This window comes from Bubalus kerabau, chromosome 3, assembly GCF_029407905.1.
Source record: "Bubalus kerabau isolate K-KA32 ecotype Philippines breed swamp buffalo chromosome 3, PCC_UOA_SB_1v2, whole genome shotgun sequence".
NCBI classification, from domain to species: Eukaryota; Metazoa; Chordata; class Mammalia; order Artiodactyla; family Bovidae; genus Bubalus; species Bubalus kerabau.
In genome coordinates, this window is record NC_073626.1 from 54,442,358 (window position 1) to 54,462,432 (window position 20,075).

Consider the following 20,075-nt stretch of genomic DNA (forward strand, 5'->3'; position numbering starts at 1 on the left):
TGCTGTCTCCTGTTAACCTCGTCTGCTTCTTTTAGGTCTGTACAAAGCCCCAAAACACATGACAAAAAAACATATATAAATGAAAAAAGTAAGCAAATCCACGATTACAACTGGGGATTTCAAACTTTAGCCTTCAACACCTGACAGGACAAATAGAGAGAAAAATCTGTAAAGATACAGAAGATTTCAACAAGACTACCTACCATCTTGAACTCTTATGTACCTCTTTATCTGGCTGTTCATCTGTATTCTTTGTCATGTCCTTTATAATAAACTCCATGGAGTGGCAAAGAGTCGGACATGACTGAGCGACTGAACTGAACTGAACTTACAATAAACTAATAAACATAAGTAAATGCTTCTGTGAGTTCTGTGAGCTGCTATAGCAAATCAACTGACCTTCACTTCTGACTGGCATTTGAAGTGGGTGCCATCTTGGTGGGACCTAAGCCATTAACCTAGTGTCAGGACTGAGTTAAACTGCAGGACACCAGCTGATTTTGCACAGCTGCATGATGCGTGGAAACCCTCACATGTCTGATGCCAGAAGCAGAGTGCTGCAGCAGTGAGAATAGAGGAGGTACAAGTGAGGGAGTTTTCATTTTTACTTTTGCTATATTTTATACAGAAAACATATTCTGTAAATATGTTTTCATGTTTATGGAAGAATACCTACCCTACAAAAACTCTTTCAGAGAGTAGAGAAGGGAACATGCTGCAATTCAATCTGTAAAGCCAGTATTACTCTAATATCAAAATGAGATCAAGATACTACAAGAAAGGAAAGCTACATAAATAAATTTTGAAGTTTTTAATAAAAAAATAAAAAGAAAGGAAAGCCACAAACTGACACTATTCATGAAAATAGGTTAAAAAATCCTTAACAAAATATTAGCAAGCCAAATCCAGCAACATATACTATAGATTATACATTGTGGACAATTATGATTTGTCTAGAAATGCAATACAAGTTTAATATCCAGAAACTGATTCACATAACATGCCATACTAATAAAGGATTAATATAGAAAACAGTATGTCAATACACAGAAAAATCATTTGACAAAATCCAACACTCTCTCATGATAAAATTTCCCCCACAAACTAGGAAGAGAAAGTTTCCTCAACCTGATAAAGGCATGTATGAAAAACCTATTGTTAACATACCTAATGCTAAGAGAATGATATGTATTCACTCTACCGGAACAAGGTAAGGATTTCCACTCTCATCCCTTGTATATAACATTAACTCCAGCTAGTCCCTATTCCAGCATAAGACAGAAACAGATGATGTCTGTTAAATGTCATGAAGTATAACTGATTTGAAGAAGGACGTCTACGAAACAAAATTTGGAAAAGGCTGTTATAGTGTAGCAAGGAAAGGATTCCCTCCACAAGGGAGATATGATCAGAAACCCGTAACTAACTGCCTATGAGAATACTACTTCAGGCAGATGGCAAGTACAAAGTGAGACAAATGGCCTCTATCCCTGGAACATATTTAAGGGCCACCATAAAAGATGATGTGGCGGGGCCAGGAGAGACAGGTGAAGAGGAAGGGAATGTTGTTGGAGAGGCAAACAAGGTTCATGGGAAGCTGCACAGGCCATCATCAAGGATCTGAGTCTTATTTTAAGGTTACAGGGGTGCACTGGCAGATTTTAAGCAGAGCACCAGTATATTCTGACTCACTTTAAAAGAATCTCTCTGGTTGTCATGTAAGGAGCTGATTCTGGGAGACACAGAAGGTGAGAAGTAGAAGCAGAACATTTGTATTATACTAGTATATGAGTTAGTATAATAAACCAGGTGAAACTAGATGGTTAGGCCCAGAATGATTCAGAATGGTGATAAATGGCTGAATCTGAAATATATTTTTAAAGTAGAAATGTTAGGACTTGCAGGCAGACTGGATATCAAGTAAGAGAAACAGAAACAGGAAGAGGTACACTAGACTTTGTCTTAGGTAACTGCTGAGTGGAATTACCTTTTGTTTAATTTCTACTATGAGACAGTAAGAGTTCAAAGTTAAAGAAGCTTTTATAAATCCCATCTCATTCTAAAAGTTTAAGAAAACTAATTTCACATAAAAATGATCAGGATAAAATTATCAAGGTCAAATACAATATAAAGTTATTGTTACAAAACAGAGAAAAAGAATAGAATAACATTCTCCTATAGACAATGAAGGCAAGCCAGAAAGATGTGCCCACAAAACACATGAAAAATGTAATCTATTATTTCAAACCAAACTAAAAGAAATTAGGAAAATGATACATGATATGAAATAAAAATATAAATAAGAATTAGGAGAAAACACTAAATGATAAAGTTTAGTAAAGAAATTTTTTTAATTCAGAAATGAAAATTAAATTAGAACATAGGAGCAAATAAACACAACAGATATGCTTTGAGACAAACAGGAGGAAAGGAAGCAGCCAATATTGACTCTAAAAGGCATCCAACACAAGATAACAATCCCATATCCATGAAAAAGAAAATTGAAACAAGGTTGCAAACAAATACCACAAACTGTAATGCAAAAAAAAAACTGTCCTGAAAGATAAGACTCAAAACTATTCAACATTTTAAAGGGGCACAAACCCTTATCTGAGAATGTCACTTATAACACTTTCAACAACAAACATTTACAGGAGGAAAATATGCTATTCAATAAAACTAACTTTCCAATGTGGGCAACCAACTTTTAGAACAAGTTGACTCATGTCGGGACTGTCATCCTCTGAGGCTTGCTGAGGAACTGACAAGAGAGTGAGCTTCAGACAATCATAGTAAGGAAGGAGACAACTAGAACTAAATGAAGATTAACAGGAAGAAAGCAGACTATGCAATAGCCGTTATGCTCTGGGATTTATAGTATGACCAATCTAATCAAATTGCAACAATGAAGAGAGCAAGAAACCAGGAAAAACTTTTGTTAACTATTTTCAGTAACCATATACATATCTGGTAGTGTTAGACTAGTACCCTGAGTCTTTTGTGCCTGTGATGTGGGATAAAGCAAATACGTAATTATGAGATATTCTAATTCTGTCATTCCTCTGTCTTAGAACCAGGATTTGGGGGGAGAAAAGAAACACAGACAGAACAGAAGAGGTTAAGTATAAACAGAAACGTGTAGTTCTGAATTTGGATCTATCATATCATTATGAACTCAAAAGAAAGTCAGTCAGTCAGTCAGTCAGTTTGACTGTCCATTCATTTACCCTGTCTCTATCTGCTGAAAAAGTCTAGAAACAATAACAGCCCAGTGATCTAAAATGCCATCTCCACTAAAAGACACCAGGGTAGACTCCAGGTGGAGAGGAGAAACTACATGACAAGCCTGAAGCATCTTATCAGACTACAAGGAAGTTACCACTGGACCATAAGAAGCACTGCCGAGGGCCAAACGCAACAAGGAGCTCAACGTCTGGAGATGCGATAATCTGAGCTTCACAATAGTCATAATGGATTAAAGCCCATCATACATGTTTAAATCCATGGGTTCATGATATAAAAGAAAAAATAGGTAATTTTCTGACTATCTAGTGTTAAGGACTTGGTGCTTTCCCCATCTGTCAGTCTGGGTTCAGTCTCTGGTCAGGAAACTAAGATCCCACAAGCTATGAGGCACAGCCAAAAAAAAAAAAAAACCCCAAAATAACTGGTCACCTTCAAAGAATGATGTGTTCATTCTCATGAAAATGTAAAAAGAAGAAAAGAATCAAGGTTTTATCCTGCCTTTCTCATACAAACAGTACTCCTGGGTAACCAACCAAAGGGTCAGGGGAAATGTCCCTATATAAAGTAATCTAACTAATAAATAAGAAATGAAATAATTAGAATAGCACCATTTTGCAACCACCAATGGACTTAATGGCCCCAGGTAATGAGCATCAGCAGCCGCTGCCATCACAAAAGGAAAGACAAACAGACACTAGATGCTTCCAGATGCAGGATCGCAAACACTAATGGTCCTGCCAGGGGGCCTGGCTGAACAAAGCAGGCCGATGAATCAGGGGTAATCTGTAGAAAGACAGGACGGAGGAACAGGTGAAAGTGCAGCAGGGATGAATTATTGAAAAAAAAAGGAAGAAACTACAGGTTAAAAGATACTTAAAAGATGGAAACTGTTTAATTAAGAGAGTTAAGATGAGAATGCACACTTGGGTTATAGAAACTGTCCAGAAATACAAGCCAGGACAGTGTCACATTAGAGGGGGCGACACATGGAGGGCTTCTGGGCACAGGCACAAGACTGCTTCTAGATCTGAGTTTTGGCAACTAAGGTATCCACCTAATAAGCATTAAGCTAAACATCTACTCTGCATAGTTTCCTGTATCATGTTTTGGGTAAGTGAGGTTTCTAGAAAAGGTGGGGAAAGTGACTCTAAAGCAATTCTGTCCCTTTTTTTTTCTGTAAAACAAGGACGGCTGCTTCGACTGCTGCAAAGGCAGAAATGAAGCTGTTCTACAGGCAGCTTTTCTATGACCCGTGTCCTCCCTGGGGCCAGCCCTCAGTACCTGGTATCTTCACTGTGCCGCTGGATGAGGTGTCGTCAGTGTAGGGATGGCTACTCTCCACCACCACAGGCTGAGAGGACAGGCGGCCACTCTGTGAGTCTGTAGCCACATCCTCCAACTCGGTGACACAGAGCTCCAACAACATATCTGCCACCTGTCGGGGGAAGCAGGGGACAAAGCAGGAAGACATCAGGATGCCTGCCCGGTTCAGTTCTTTCCATAGGGACGGGGGCACGGAGAGCTTGGGAGTTTGAGAAATCTAGTGTAAATCAGGGCTCGGTTTCCTCACCGATAAAATCATGATAGCAGAGCTCACAGGGGTGCTGTGAAGCTTGGAAAGATCTATGTACAAGTAATAAGGAAGCACCTACACACAAAACACCCAATACATGCCAACTGATGAAACGAAATGCCCGTGATCTCAACACTTTCTCTTCATGTCAAGACAAGGTTACGTCCTAGCGAGGAAAATCTGCCCAGAAACAAAACTTTCAAGCAACGAGCAGAAGGTGATAAAAATGACCAAGATCCTAGAAGGCATGGGGGTCAAGCAAGAAGGGCAGGAATGGAGAGGAACGACCCAGCTGTCCAAGCTGAACGGTGGGAGACAGCACCGGAAATGAAACAACTGGGGGTGTCTCCTGACCCAAGACATTTAGGGTCAGCCCCCATACCATACAGCCCAACAATCCATAATGTTCAGATTTCATTTCAAAATTTTAGTGACTCACACCATTTAAATGGTCAATACTGGTGATTATATTTTGATTACTATTTTAAAAACAAACAATACATTGTTACAGTAATTAACTTCCAAAGTTTTTAAACTTAGAAAAACTTAATGAGACCATTCTCTATTCTTTCAGAAATGATTATTTTAATCTATTTTTCCTTGTATTTAGATAATAAAGGTTATCTTAGTAAGAAGTTTCATTAATGACAAACTATAATCATTGCCATAATTTAGGTTTTATAATTATGAATACAAAAGTTTCTCTTGTTTAAAGAGTCTCAAATACTAGATCAGGATGGGGCATAAGAGTAGCATCCTGCCACTGGCCAGGAAAGTTGGAAGAAAATCCTCATCTCTGTTTCTGTCTCCCCTTGAATTTGAGATGTCGATGTCATCTAACTCCTAACGCACAGCCTAGCAGGGGTCTTCTGGGCTTTAACACCTTCTTCTGCAAAGACAGCCAGTACCCCAGGAGAGCGAAATAAACTCTGAGAAGAGGGTTACCGAGGGGTCATAGATGTGGTTCTACCCTCAAGAGTTTACAATCATTTCTCCCATCCACCAGACACCTGAGTGTCTTTGAGGGAGTAACGATCACTGAGAGCTTCAGTTTTCTTATCTGTAAACAAAGGGAAAGCCTGTGCTCTATACTAAGAGAATGTACCAAGAACGGGGCCTAGAAGATATGCTTACAACAAATTCTAGGTATTATTACTTTAAATCCACGTTCTCATTCCATCCTTTCCTCTCACAAATGCAATACACTTGTAAAAACATTAATATTTTCCTTACGGAAATTCACCTTGATTTAATCTCTCAGAATTATGCCAAGTAACTTGCCTCAAAAAACTACAAAGTAGGAAACCTATAACCTTTCAGTTCTTCCTGAATATGATTAAGAAACAACAATCCCCTAAAGTATCTACCAAATCATTTACTAGGATTTAAGAACGCTCACCCATTCCTAAGTACACTATGGTTTTGGTGGTGTATGGAAATCAAACCCAGGTGACACAACTGCACAGGGCACATGGCATCACTCCTGACACAGCCGCTCTGAAGAGGCGGAGAGGGGCTGCTGGTAAGCAACAGGTGTCCCCAAGGACGCCCAAGGGCTTCAGAACTGAGGAGTTCTACTTCTAAGCTACACTGATATGATACTGCCTTGATACCCTACAGTAGCCACATGCGGCTGTTTGAACTTAAAGTGAAATACAATGAAAACGTCAGGGCCTCAGGTACACTGGCTACATTTCAAGAGCTCAAGAGCCATACGTGGCCAGGAGTTACCACAATGGATGGCTCAGGTACCGATCATCATCATGGCAGAAAATACTACAGAACCCATGCTACCAAATAGTAAAATCTACTTTAAATAGTTAATAGTTAAAATACTCTGATATTAAAGCATAAAAACTAGCATAATGGAACCCAAAAAAGTCTATAAAGGACCCAAATAAGTACAGTTTACAGTACAATAAGAGTGGTCTTCAAGTCACTGGGAAGAAGATGGATTTAGTCAATCAATTGTGTTGCTGCAACATGTTTGCCGTCTAGGAAAAAGTAAAGCTGAATCCCTACTTTATCCCCTATATCAAGATAAATTCCAGATGGTTCAAAAAGGTAAATATAATAACAAATGAAGCTCAGCTTGGTGCTCTGTGGTGACCTAGAAAGGTGGGATGAGGTGGTGGGAGGGAAGCTCAAGAGGGAGAGGACATATCCCTGATTCATTATGTTTGTATAACAAAAATACAACATTGTAAAGCAATTATATTCCAATAAAAAAAATTACAAATGAAAACAAAAATGATTAAAAGAAACCTGAGAGGATTTCTTAAACAATGTCATGCTCGTACCGTTATTTACAGCATAATACAAAATCCAGAAGCCATAAATGAAAATATTTGGCAGATATGATTTTGCAAAAACTAGAAATTTCTAAATTCTAAAATATTAAAACAATGTTAAAAGGCAAACTGAGGAGCAACTCAGCACAGATGGCAGAGAAGGGACTCATTTTCACTAGAATTCCTTCCAGCACAAGACAGCCGCGGCGCCTCCAGCCCACGCCCCCTGCAGCTCACCTGTGGGTAGGCAGTGCCCATGCCAGACAGCACAGCTGAAAGCACGTCCCGGCCCTTGTCCCCCGCCCGGCCACACACAGACAGCTTGAGCAGGTCCACCAAGACACGCGTGTCGTCCACAACCAACAAACTAGTGAATTCATCCAAGGACTGAAGTTCTGGGCCTGACGCTTTATTCTGGCTTTCAACATCCTAAAAAAGTTAAACGATTAAAATGAGGAATCATATATTAAGAGACATTAAGAGACAAACAGTCAAGAACTCAAAGGATACACAATTACCAATGACGGACGAATAAGGAACCTTCTGAGGTATTTACGACCATGAAGTACTAGAATAAGAAATAATAAGCCCCTAAATCTACACCACCTTCTACTATGCTTTCAAAATCAATCAACTATTTTACAAATTACCAACAGCAGCTGTCAAAAGGAATGCCTAAACTATAAAGAAATGACAATATATACTGTGACCAACTTCATATCTGAGGTGTGTTTCAAGGGGAGACTTCAAATGAAATCTCACCATGTAAAATCTACCACCACAGGGTATGTTTGGGAGTCTTCCATCAACTGCATTTGTACACTATACTTTTACATCTTTTGCCTAGATCTTCTTCATAATTCTTTCTCAGAATATTACGTAACAGACTTTTTGACATATAAACATTGCTCATAATCTCTTGTTCCTTAGGTACTGTTAAGAAAAGTCTTCTCAGTACCCCCCTTTTACTTCTCCTTCACAGTATGTCAGTTAAAACAAACCACACCTTTCCACATTAGCAGAAAAAGGAACTGCTTGTTTGCCTGTGACAGCATCACTGACCCGTCAATCCCACGTCATGAGGGTTTCCTGCCCAGGACAATCACCCCACAGCCTGCTGCCACCACAGAGGAGCCTCCTGAAGGTTGGCAGTGGGGTCTGGCATACAGAAAGTAACAGGGAGATCCAACAGCTTCTGAGCTTAGAGGGAGTGGGTATTAGAGACCTGAGCCCTTCCTGTTTCCTGGGCAGAGGCCAGCTCTCCAGGGAAAGAACAAGATGCCACAAGTGTCTCTTCCCTTCTCTCTTGCTTTCTGGATCTCAGCGAAATCACTGTCAGTGGTTTTCAGAAACAGAAATAAGCCAGGGAAAGCACAAGCTCCACTTAGGAATCTTCAAGGGAATGTGATCCGAACAATGTGCAGATTCCATCAATGCTCAAGTTGGCCCTGGAAACCATAGCTCTGAGGCAGGAGCATGGTTTCTCCCTTAAAAGAAACAGACCCTGCTCCCACCTTCAAGTGAAGACACAGGGAATCAGCAAGTGAAGTGCATCCGAAACGAAGACACTCCAGAATCTCATTCACTGAAGGCCAGCAAAAACATTCAGTGGAATATATTAATCATATATAACATCTTTGGTCTTATTTGAAACAATACCAAACGTTTTTTTGGTGGGGTTGTTTAAAAAAAAAAAATAGAGAACAAATCCAAAGGAATTGCTGAAAAATAAAATCACTAGCTACATAACCTTGCTGTTGTTTAGTCACTAAGTCATGTCTGACTCTTTTGCGATCCCATGGACTGTATAGCCTGACAGGCTCCTCTGTCCATGGTATTTCCCAGGCAAGAATAATGGAGTGGGTTGTCATGTCGTCTACCAGGGAATCTTCCCAACCCAGGGATGAAATACCCATCTCTTGTGTCTTCTGCATTAGCAGGCGGATTCTGTGCCCAAAACTAACATGAAAATTACTTTCCTGTTGTTAATGAATCAAACAAAATTGAAATGATAGTAATTTCAGGCTATAATCTGGATAATGCCTATGCCTTATAAATAAATTGGTAAGAAAGAAATTATACCATCTTTCTTCTACCTAAAAGAAAAAATATTGAATAATTCAGATTAATTTATGCATTAAAACCTCACCTTAGGAGATTGCCAAATATCACAAGTTGAGTCCAGACATGTAATTTACAAATATCAATTTTCTTATTACTACAGGTTATGAATATTTTCCATAGCATTTATTTTTGACACTAGTGACAGCATAATAAATCAAGAGTTCCAAATGTAATTGAAAATAATATGCTTGTTCACAAGGTGAATATGCTGGCAAGGGAGATCATGTGAGCAGGATGAGATAGCCTGGGATGAGGAGCACCTGAGTAGGCTTGGGAGGTCGTCCACAAGGTGGGTGGGGTGGGGGAGGCTGCAATGTGACAGAGCCAAGCCAAGTGGAAAGTGTTCCTGCTTTGGGCCAGCTGGCACTGGGGACAGGAGTGGGTCAAGCAGGATGAGAGGTCATCCCTGCACAGGCAGACTGGTTTTGAGTGCCAGAAGCTATGTAGGGGAAGGGGGATATCCATATGCATGAGGAGAGACAGCCGAATGAGAAGGCAGCTACCTGAGGGGAAGTTATTAAACTGTCAATAGCAGGAGCCAGATTCCTCACTTTCAGAGAATAGCATGATCAATACAGAAAAGGATGAAACTAGAATGAACCCTATGCAGTTATTAGTACTGACTGTACTGCTGTGAACCAGTGGTTTTCAATATATGTAGGTATATACCAAAATAAATATTAAATGCATAACTTATTGAAAGCATATACACACACATATTTTCTAGCTCTGCCCAGTAAGAAAGGAGATGAACTGCACTTCCCGCCATACAAAACCAAAGATATTTCAGATCTTGGCTTTGAAATATCATTCTCCAAGAAAAAGAACCATGATTTTTTGGAGAAATAGGATTTCTGTGGTGCAGCATAAAACATCTTGATGAACCTAGAATTCTGTGTTGTGCAGGAAACAACAAAATAAAAGAATAACGAGAGTATGTTTGAAGAGAGAAAATTGTACACCAATCTTTCACAAACTCTCCCAACAAACAGAAGAGGAACATTGCCTAACTCATCTAGGAGGCCAGTATTATGCTTTAATGCAAATCAGGAGAAGATATAGGTACAAAAATCCTTAACAAAATATCAAAGCAATCCAACAGGCAAGTTAGGCCCTGGAATACAAAAAAGGGTAACAGAGTTCTGCCAAGAGAATGTACTGGTCATAGCAAACAACCTCTTCCAACAACACCAGAGCTGACTCTACACATGGACATCACCCAGATAATCAATACCAAAATCAGACGGACATCACCATTTGGCTACATTCCTTGCAGCCAAAGACAGAGAAGCTCTATACAGGCAGGAAAAACAAGACAGGGAGCTGACTGTGGCTCAGATCATGAACTCCTTATTGCAAAATTCAGACTTAAACTGAAGAAAGTAGAGAAAACCACTAGACCATTCAGGTAAGAAACAAATCAAATCCCTTATGATTAAACAGTGGAAGTGAGAAATAGATTCAAGGGATTAGGTCTGACAGACAGACTGCCTGATGAACTATGGAAGGAGGTTTATAACACTGTACAGGAAGCCATGATCAAAACCATCCCCAAGAAAAAGAAATGTAAAAAGGCAAAACAGTGTCTGAGGAAGCTTTACCAATAGCTGATAAAAGAAGAGAAGTGAAAGGCAAAGGAGGAAAAAAAAAAGATATACCCATCTGAATGTAGAGTTCCAAAGAATAGCAAAGAGAGATAAGAAAGCCTTCCTCAGTGATCAGTGCAAAGAAATGGAAGAAAACAATAGAATGGGAAGGACTAGAGATCTCTTCAAGAAAATCAGAGATACCAAGGGAACATTTCAGGCAAAGATGGGCTCAATAAAGAAAAGTAACAGTATGGATCTGACAGAAGCTATTAAGATGAGGTGGCAAGAATACACAGAAGAACTATACAAAAAGATCTTAATGACCCAGATAACCACGATGGTGTGATCACTCACCTAAAGCCAGACATCCTGGAGTGAGAACCCAAGTGGGCCTTAGGAAACATCATTACAAACAAAGCTAGTGGAGGTGATGGACTTCCAGTTGAGCTAGTTAAAATCCTAAAAGATGGTGCTGTTAAAATGCTGCACTCAATATGCCAACAAATTTGGAAAACTCAGTAGTGGCCAAGGCTAGAAAAAGGTCAGTTTTCATGCCAATCCCAAAGAAAGGCAATGACAAATAATGTTCAAACTACTACACAACTGCACTCATCTCACATGCTAGCAAAGTAATGCACAATATTCTCTAAGCTAGGCTTCAACAGTACATGAACTGAGAACTTCAAGATGTACAGGCTGGACTTAGAAAAGGCAGAGGAAGCAGAGATCAAATTGCCACATCCACTAGATCTTAGAACTGAAGAAAATCATCTACTTCTGCTTCACTGACTATGCTAAAACCTTTGATGTGTGGATCACAAGAAACTGGAAAATTCTTAAGGAGATGGGAATACCAGACCACCTTACCTGCCTCCTGAGAAATCTGTATGCAGGTCATGAAGCAAAAGTTTGAACCAAACATGGAACAACGGACTGGTTCCAAATTGGGAAGGGAGTATGTCAAGGCTGTATATTGTCACCCTGCTTATTTAACTTACATGCAGAGTACATGATGCAAAATGTTGGACTGGATGAAGCACAAGCTGGAATCAAGATTGCCAGAAGAAATATCAAAAACCTCAAATATGCAGATGACACCACCTTTATGGCAGAAAGCAAAGAGGAACTAAGAGCCTCTTGATGAAAGTGAAAGAGGAGAGTGAAAAGGCTGACTTAAAATTCAACATTCAAAAAATGAAGATCATGGCATAGGTCCCATCACTTCATGGCAAATAGATGGGAAACAATGGAAACTGTGAGAGACTTTGGGGGAGGGGGGGGGGCTCCAAATCACCACAGATAGTGAATGCAATCATGAAATTAAAAGACGCTTGCTCCTTGGAAAAAAGTTATGACCAACCTAGATAGCATATTAAAAAACAGAGACGTTATTTTGCCGACAAAGGTCCATCTAGTCAAAGCTATGGTTTTTCCATTAGTCATGTACGGATGTGAGAGTTGCACCATAAAGAAAGCTGAGCCCTGAAGAACTGATGCTTTTGAACTGTGGTGTTGGAGAAGACTCTCTGAGAGTCCTTTGGACTGCAAAGAGATTCAATCCTAAAAGAAACCAGTCCTGAATATTCATTGGAAGGACTGATAGTGAAGCTGAAGCTCCAATTCTCTGACCACCTGATGTGAAGAACTGACTCACTGGAAAAGATCCTGATGCTGGAAAGACTGAAGGCAGGATAAGGGGACAACAGAGGATGAGATACTTGGATGGTATCACCAACTCAATGGACATGAGTTTGAGCAAGCCCCAGGTGTTGGTGATGGCCAGGGAAGCCTGGAGTCATGCAGTTCACGGGGTTGTAAAAAGTCAGACAGGCCTGAGCGACTGAGCTAAACTGACTGCGCTATAAAGAAAAGTGCTCAAAGAAATATGGGGGCACATCAGAAAGACAAACCAGATGGAAAGGCCTACCAAAGGCCAAGTCTGGGACAATTTGGGTGTCAAATGATGATATTATTTGAGTAAAATAGAATTCCATGAATATATACCAACAGAAAGATGAGATGAAGAGGGAAAGTTCTTCCCTACTGAAGAATAGCAACAATGGTATTCCAAAGGGAATGATGAAATCTGAAAAATCACTACTTGACAATTATCACAGTAGTAATGGACCCAGATGGAATTATCAAGAGATACTAAAAACTGGCAGATGAAAACATAATGAGGGATAAGCTAGTAACATAGTCCCAAAGTAAATTATCTCCCAGGAATACCTATAAACATGCTTTTTTTAAAAATTTATTAACTTCCAATAGAGAAATCTTGTAGACAAATTTAACAAAGTAATAAGAATATAACCTGTGATGCAGCAAATCAACAATGCACACACCTCAACAGAATGCACTGAAAAGAACTCTGCATCATTCCTGTGGCATTTCTAATAAAATTTCTTATAAAAAGAGGAACTTAAGGATGGTTCCATATTGAAAACAAAAAGAGGTAACCCTCACCCCTGGGAAGGTTCTAGACCTGTAATGAGCAAAATCTGAGTCGGTCTCTGGGGCAGAAAATAGTCCCTGATCAGTGGCAATGTCCTGATAATTAGGAAGCACACTTTGAAGCTTTAAGGAAGGCTGGGATTATGCCATGCAGCTCTCCCACCAACAGTTTAGAAACACAATTGGAGAATCTAGGTAGACAGCAGAAAGGAGTATGCCATGCTCTATGTCTAGGAAATACTTCTGCAACTTGAGTGTACATTTAAGATTATTTCAAAATAAACCATTAAAGAAGAAAACCCCCTGACCTCTTTGGTTTTGGTCATGGTTTCTGCAATGATGCTGGCAGCTCCTGGGTCATCTGTTACTGGGATAAACGGCCGAGAAGAAGCTGAGCAAGCAGATGGGGTCACTGCAGAAGGGGTCACAGCATCCTCAGAAGAGATAATCTAGTTTGAAAATGAAAAAGAAAAAGGAGAAACTTGGCCACATGGCACACTTCCCTTCTAACTCTAAAAGGCCTACTTACCCCTAAGGTCATCTGGAATATGCCAGATTTTACAGAGATAACAAGACATTTATATTACCAGCTACCACCTCCCATGCAATCTGGGACAGCCCTGCAAAGTTAAGCATATTCATGTTCCCAGGAAAACCTATTAATATTCACAAGTAATCACATGAAAACAACTAAAATGAGCTCATATCTCTCCAAGCTGGGCTTTTCCCCAAAATAAATACAAAAACCTTTAGTTTTCAGAGTGTTCAAGTTTCAGAATTACAGATGAACAACTGCACATTGTACTTAGCAACTTTTTAAAAGAATATTCCCATCTACACACTATAAGACTCCTTTTAAACAGAATACTAATTCAAGCCAAAAATCACAGTAGTAGACACAAAAACATTCTGAATTAAGTTAAAGAATGACTTGTACTTTATAAGACACAAATGAGCTACCTTTCACTTCCTAATCAAACACTGCTTTACTGCTTTATCATTTTTTACCTCTCCTCTCTTTTCTTGCCATGGATTGGGACTCAATCTGTCTTCAATATCAACAGCCAGCACACACTCCTCTCCATTCATGGGACTGGCCATGGCAGATACGTCAGAAGTGGGTGCCGAGGAGGAGAAGGAAGGACACTCCACCGGGGCAACCATGCCAGCCGGCATCAGGGCCCCGACCACAGTGTCTCTGTCAGGAGAGAAAGCCAGGCCTGTGGTGAACTGCATCTACCTCTGCAGGATGGCAGAGTCAGGGGGCAGGGCAACTGTTTACTGAAGGATTCCCTCATTATTATAGGATAACTATAAAAAGAGAGTTTTAGAAAAATATTGAATGTTATTACTATGTATCTGTTGCCTAAAATATTTACTCCTGATCTTATTTACTGAACGACCATAGTGATAACAGGTGAAAAACTGCCAACATAAAAATCAGACCAGAATAAGCCTCTGGATTTCTCTGAGAAATCTTCTTGGTTGTTAAGAGTCTAAGGATAACTTGGGATTTTTTGTTGTTAGGTCACTAAGTCATATCCAACTCTTTGCAACCCCATGGCCAGCAGGCATACCAGGCTTCGCTATCTCTCACCATCTCCTGGAGTTTGCCCAAGGTCACTTCCATTTTATCAGTGATGCCATCCAACCATCTCATCCTCTGTTGCACTCATCTCCTTCTGTCTTCAAGCTTTCCCAGCATCAGAGTCTTTTCCAGTGAGTTGGAATTCACATTAGATGGCCAAAGTATTAAAGCTTCAGCATTAGTCCTTCCAGTGATTATTCAGAATGTATTTCCTTTAAGATTAACTGGTTTGATCTCCTTGCTCTCCAAGGGGTTCTCAAGTCTTCTCCAGCACCACAGTTAAAAGCATCAATTCTTCAGTGCTCTGCCTTCTTTATGGTCCAGCTGTCACATCTGTACATGACTACTGCTTTACTTTGACTATAGCCTTGACTATATGGACGTTTGTTGGCAAAGTGATGTCTTTGTTTTTTAATATACTATCTAGGTTTGCCATAGCTTTCCTGCCAAGAAGCAATCATCTTCTAACTTCATGGCTGCAGTCACCATCCACAGTGATTTTGTGTTTATTGCAAGCCAGATACCAAAGGTGCCTCACACAAGGCAGCGAAGACTAAATGTCCTCTCAACGACTAAGTTAGCCTTTAGTCTAAATTAATGTCCCTAAGTATTTATTTCTATTCATCATGTACATAACCACAATACAGTGATTGATGGGCCATTTATTTAGTCTGCATGAAAATAGCAGCAAAATGGAGGAAAAGACAACACTATCAAATCTCTGCCTTATCAAGAGTGAAGGAGATGACAACTGTCTTAAATATTACTGTATATAAGTATTAACTAATTCTTCCCCCAAAAACAGGTATAAAGCTTATTGGCCATAAAGAATAATGAAAATGTTCTTCAACTTGATTTTCTAATTCATATTTCAACCTCCATTAAAAGAAAAGCATAAAGATACCATCATTCACTATCAAAGGGTGTATGACCTAGAACTCACAGTATTTAAAAACAGTAACAAACATTCTCCATCAAAAAAGGACAAAAACCTAAAGTTTACATAATTGTGGGTTTTCAAAAGCTAGCAAACAAGCTTACCTGGCATACATGATTTGCAATGCTGTAAGTATATGAGATAAGGCCTGTTGTTTGGCCAGATTTCCATCTAATGATAGGAGAATCTTGGCAAGAGAAGGGCGATTTGGTTTAGAATTATTTGCACCATTGATTTTATTACTGGCAGGAGAAGAATCAGCATCAGAAAGCACACCTGGAAAAGTAAAATAAAACTGGCCTCAATTTTTAAGATCAGAGTTTGCTCTATTTCTATAATTTGACCTTTCCATTTCATTTCAAAGCACACTGCAATCTGCATTTTGCTATTTCACAGATTAAATATTAGTTTCACTAATAATCTCGCATAGTTTAAAAACAAACATCTATAGTGAAGGTTTGCTATAACTACAAAAAAATGTAAATGCTTTTGCAAAATGTACTTACAACAATTTACGCTATACATATATAAGCCATGAAAATGCTATGGTAACTATCTATATTTACTTATCGATGAAATGTAAAGCAAAACAAAAAATCCACAACAATGGTGAGAAGATAGTATGTTCACCATATACAGTGTTAGTAAGTTCCAGCCCACTGCCCTGAGAGTTCCCAGGCCTGGGCACAGGGAGAGAACCAGATGGAGCCCAGTGGTCTCTGTGAGAAGAGGAGGTTGAGCTCAGCACCAGGGAATCCAATGTGGGCAAAGTTCACAGGACAGGATAAGAGGGAAAAGTTGCACAGAGAGTGCCCTGGAGATATGCAGGCATTCTCACTCATCCAGATAAGAGGCCTTCATAAATGGGCATGACTCAGAGACAAAGAAAGAACTTGTATGAGAGGACTAGGAGAACACAGAGGTCCCAGCTACTGCCTGTTCCCATCAGCTAGAGGGAAGACCTCATAATTCACAAGGCACTGGGTAAAATACTCAGTGGTAGGGAATTATTAGTCCCACAGTAATATCAGCTCTGAATCCACTTAACAAATCCAAAACAAAGATCCAAAGGGATCAAACTGTTTTGAGAGTAATTTAACTGTATGTAAGCTCAAGAAGATTCATTACACGCATAAAAATCTCCAGCAACATTCACAATGTATGGCATCAAACTAAAAGTTACCATGTTGGAAGAAAGGCAGGAAAATACCACTCAACTCAGGAAGAAAAATCGATCTAAACAATCCAGAATTGACACAGATATTACCATCAGCAGACAACTTAAGTTGAAATACTTATTATATCTGTATTCCATATGTTCAAAAGAGAATCAGAGACATAAAAGATAAAAAAAGTACTCAAATCAAATTTCTAGAAAAGTAGCTATCTGATTACCTTCTTATATCTGTATTCCATATGTTCAAAAGAGAATCAGAGACATAAAAAATAAAAAAAAATACTCAAATCAAATTTCTAGAAAAGTAGCTAAGATGTCTGAGATTTAAACAGTTGGTAACATTAACAGCATATGAAAATGAAGCAAAGACGAGTGCATGTGAAGATACAGCAACAGAAACTATTCACGTGAAACAGAAAGAACAGTTTAAAAATGAACAATGTCATTTATCTGTGGAACAACTTGAGGAGTCCTAATACACAAGGAGCTAGACTTCCCAAAGGTACAGCGAAAAAAATTTTTTTGAAGAACAGTGACCGACAATTTTACAAAATGGATGAAAACTTAAAACCCAGAGATCTAAGAGGCACCATGAACCACAAGTGCTTGAATCATGAAAATAAAAACCAGAGAAATAAAAAGAAAATCCTAAAAGCAGTCTTAGATAAAAGACATGCTATGTACAGAAGAACAAAGATAAGAATGACAGCAAATTCTCAATGAAAACAATGTCAACCTAAAACTATACAGTCAGCTAAAACATGGTGCAAACATGAAGCAAAATAATGCCTAGTTTAGCCGTAAGAAGCTGAAAGGAAGAATCGCACATCTGAGCTGACAAGACATAAAAAAGGAATTCCTTCAAGCAGAAGAAAAGTGATTCCAGATGTAAAAAGGATCTCCACAAAGAAATGAAGAACACTGGAAAGAGTAACTATGTGAGTAAACATAGAGATACTCTTTTAACTCATCTAAATAGATAACCTGATGTTTAAAAAAACTAATTTAAACAACTGTACATTTACAACATACAGAGAAATGCATAACAAAAGTAGCACTGAGGCCGGGAGGGCAGAAGCAGAGATGTATCACCGCGTGAGGCACACACTGCGCATGAAACAGCGTGAGCCCACCTGCAGGTGGCGCTGGTGCAGTCGCTGAGTGGAGTCCAGCTCTTGCGACCCCACGGACTGTAGCCCGCCAGGCTCCTCTGTCCATGGAATTCTCCAGCCAAGAATACTGGAGTGGGTTACCATTTCCTTCTCCAGGGGATCTTTCCCACCCAGGAATCGAACCTGAGTCTCCTGCATTGCAGTCAATTCTTTAACAACTGAGCTACAAGGGAATCAGCTAAAGGCAGACTATGATACATTAAAGGTGCATAATTCCTAAAACAACCACTAAAATAACACAAAAAGTTAAAGCTCAAAGAAAACAAAAAAGAAAATACAACATCAAAAAGAACAATTCAAAGAAAGGCAGAAAAAGAGCAGAAAAAACCAATAAACAGCTAGGACTAATATAATACAAAACAGCAGGATACTGATTGAAAACAAATATATTCATAATCACATTAAATGTGAGTGAAGTAAACACCCCAATTAGAGAGTCCCAGAGAAAAAATTAAAAAGCAAAATCCAACTATATGTTGCCTACCAGGAAGTTTTTTTTTACTAGGTTAACAGTAAAAAGAATGGAAAAAATATATCGTAGTTTCTCTTGTACCTATATTCTTATCAGTCAAACTTTATTTCAAAGCAATAATTTCAAAGCAAAGGATGAGAGGATAATCTGTCATTAATGACGTCAGTGTCAATTACTCAAGGAGAGTAAATGACTACACTAGAAAACTGGGAAGACCCTAAGCCAAAGACCTAAGCTTCTTAGAAGAAAAGAATAAAGATTAAAGATCAGTGAAACAGAAAACAGAAAAACAATGAAGGAAAATCAAGGAAACCATTAGCTTATTCTTTGAATACACTTAATAAAACTGATAAAGCTATAGACAAACTGGAAAGAGAAGACACAATTACCAATGTAAGGAATGAGTAATAACACCACTATAGAGTCTACAAATATTAAAACAAAAATAAGCAAACACTGAGACAACTTTATGCCAGTAAGTTAAACTTCCATCGAAGACACAAACCTTACTAGAAAATAAACAGCTAGCCCTAAATCTTAAAGGAATTAAATTTATGGTTTAAAAATACTACACAGAGAGGTGAAAGTTCTTAACTAGCTTTTTTTTAATAAAGCAACTAGAACACAAAAAGGAACAAAAAGAATAATTCATATGTCAAAAATAAAGCTGAAAAACATATAAAACTGGGCTGTCATGGTGGGCTGGCCACAGAAGACCACTGCCCTTGTAGGACTGGCTTATGTTTAAGAGTCCACATAAGAAGCTAAGAATATTGTATACAAAGATTCTTGGATGTTCTTGGACGAATCCCTAAAAATACACCATACAGAAGGTATACAGTACAGATTACAAATAAGAAGCTGGGTATAGTTAAAATGGAACCAGAGGTTGTAAAATTAGAAGAGCAACTTCAGAGTGGTTAAATAGAAGAGATGATTTTTTTAGGCTGAAAATGAATTAAGTCTGCAAGAAAAATGGTGGAGTGGAAAACATGGGAGTCCTCAGTGGAAGAGCCTCCTGCCAACCAATGGAAATCGATAATATAAACATTAAGTGACTAGTGTCTTCATGGGAAACTATATAGTCAAAAATAGTTATATTAAAAATATTTTCATATGCATCTTATGATCAAGAAAACTGATACAGAACATATTTAGGACACTTGATAAAATGGATTGTAGTACCAGGGGCTTGTGAATCAATTTTTGATTTATAGAGTAGCTATTCAAATTACTGAAGAAGCTGAAGTTGAATGGTTCTATGAAGACCTACAAGACCTTTGAGAACTAACATCCAAAAAAGATGTCCTTTTCATTATAGGGAACTGGAATGCAAAGGTAGGAAGTCAAGAAACACCTGGAGTAACGGGTAAATTTGGCCTTGGAACACAGAACAAAGCAGGGCAAAGGCTAATAACAGTTTTGCCAAGAGAATGCACTGGGCATAGCAAA

At 38.9% G+C, this 20,075-nt stretch overlaps 1 protein-coding gene and 1 pseudogene across 6 annotated transcripts in view; one reads left to right on the plus strand and one right to left on the minus strand.

Annotated features, from left to right (window-relative positions):
* The window catches only part of HERC2 (HECT and RLD domain containing E3 ubiquitin protein ligase 2), a 238,564-nt gene that overhangs the window by 42,847 nt on the left and 175,642 nt on the right, over nt 1-20,075 (minus strand). For all 6 annotated transcript variants that reach the window (XM_055571827.1, XM_055571826.1, XM_055571828.1 and 3 more), the window contains 5 exons: nt 15,907-16,078; nt 14,286-14,475; nt 13,586-13,726; nt 7,348-7,539; nt 4,528-4,681 (listed from right to left, as the gene is read on the minus strand). In XM_055571827.1, the coding sequence (XP_055427802.1) occupies nt 4,528-4,681; nt 7,348-7,539; nt 13,586-13,726; nt 14,286-14,475; nt 15,907-16,078 (849 nt within the window). The remainder of the gene's footprint in view (nt 1-4,527; nt 4,682-7,347; nt 7,540-13,585; nt 13,727-14,285; nt 14,476-15,906; nt 16,079-20,075) is intronic.
* On the plus strand, nt 14,365-19,670 carry LOC129646108 (NADH dehydrogenase [ubiquinone] 1 alpha subcomplex subunit 5-like; annotated as a pseudogene).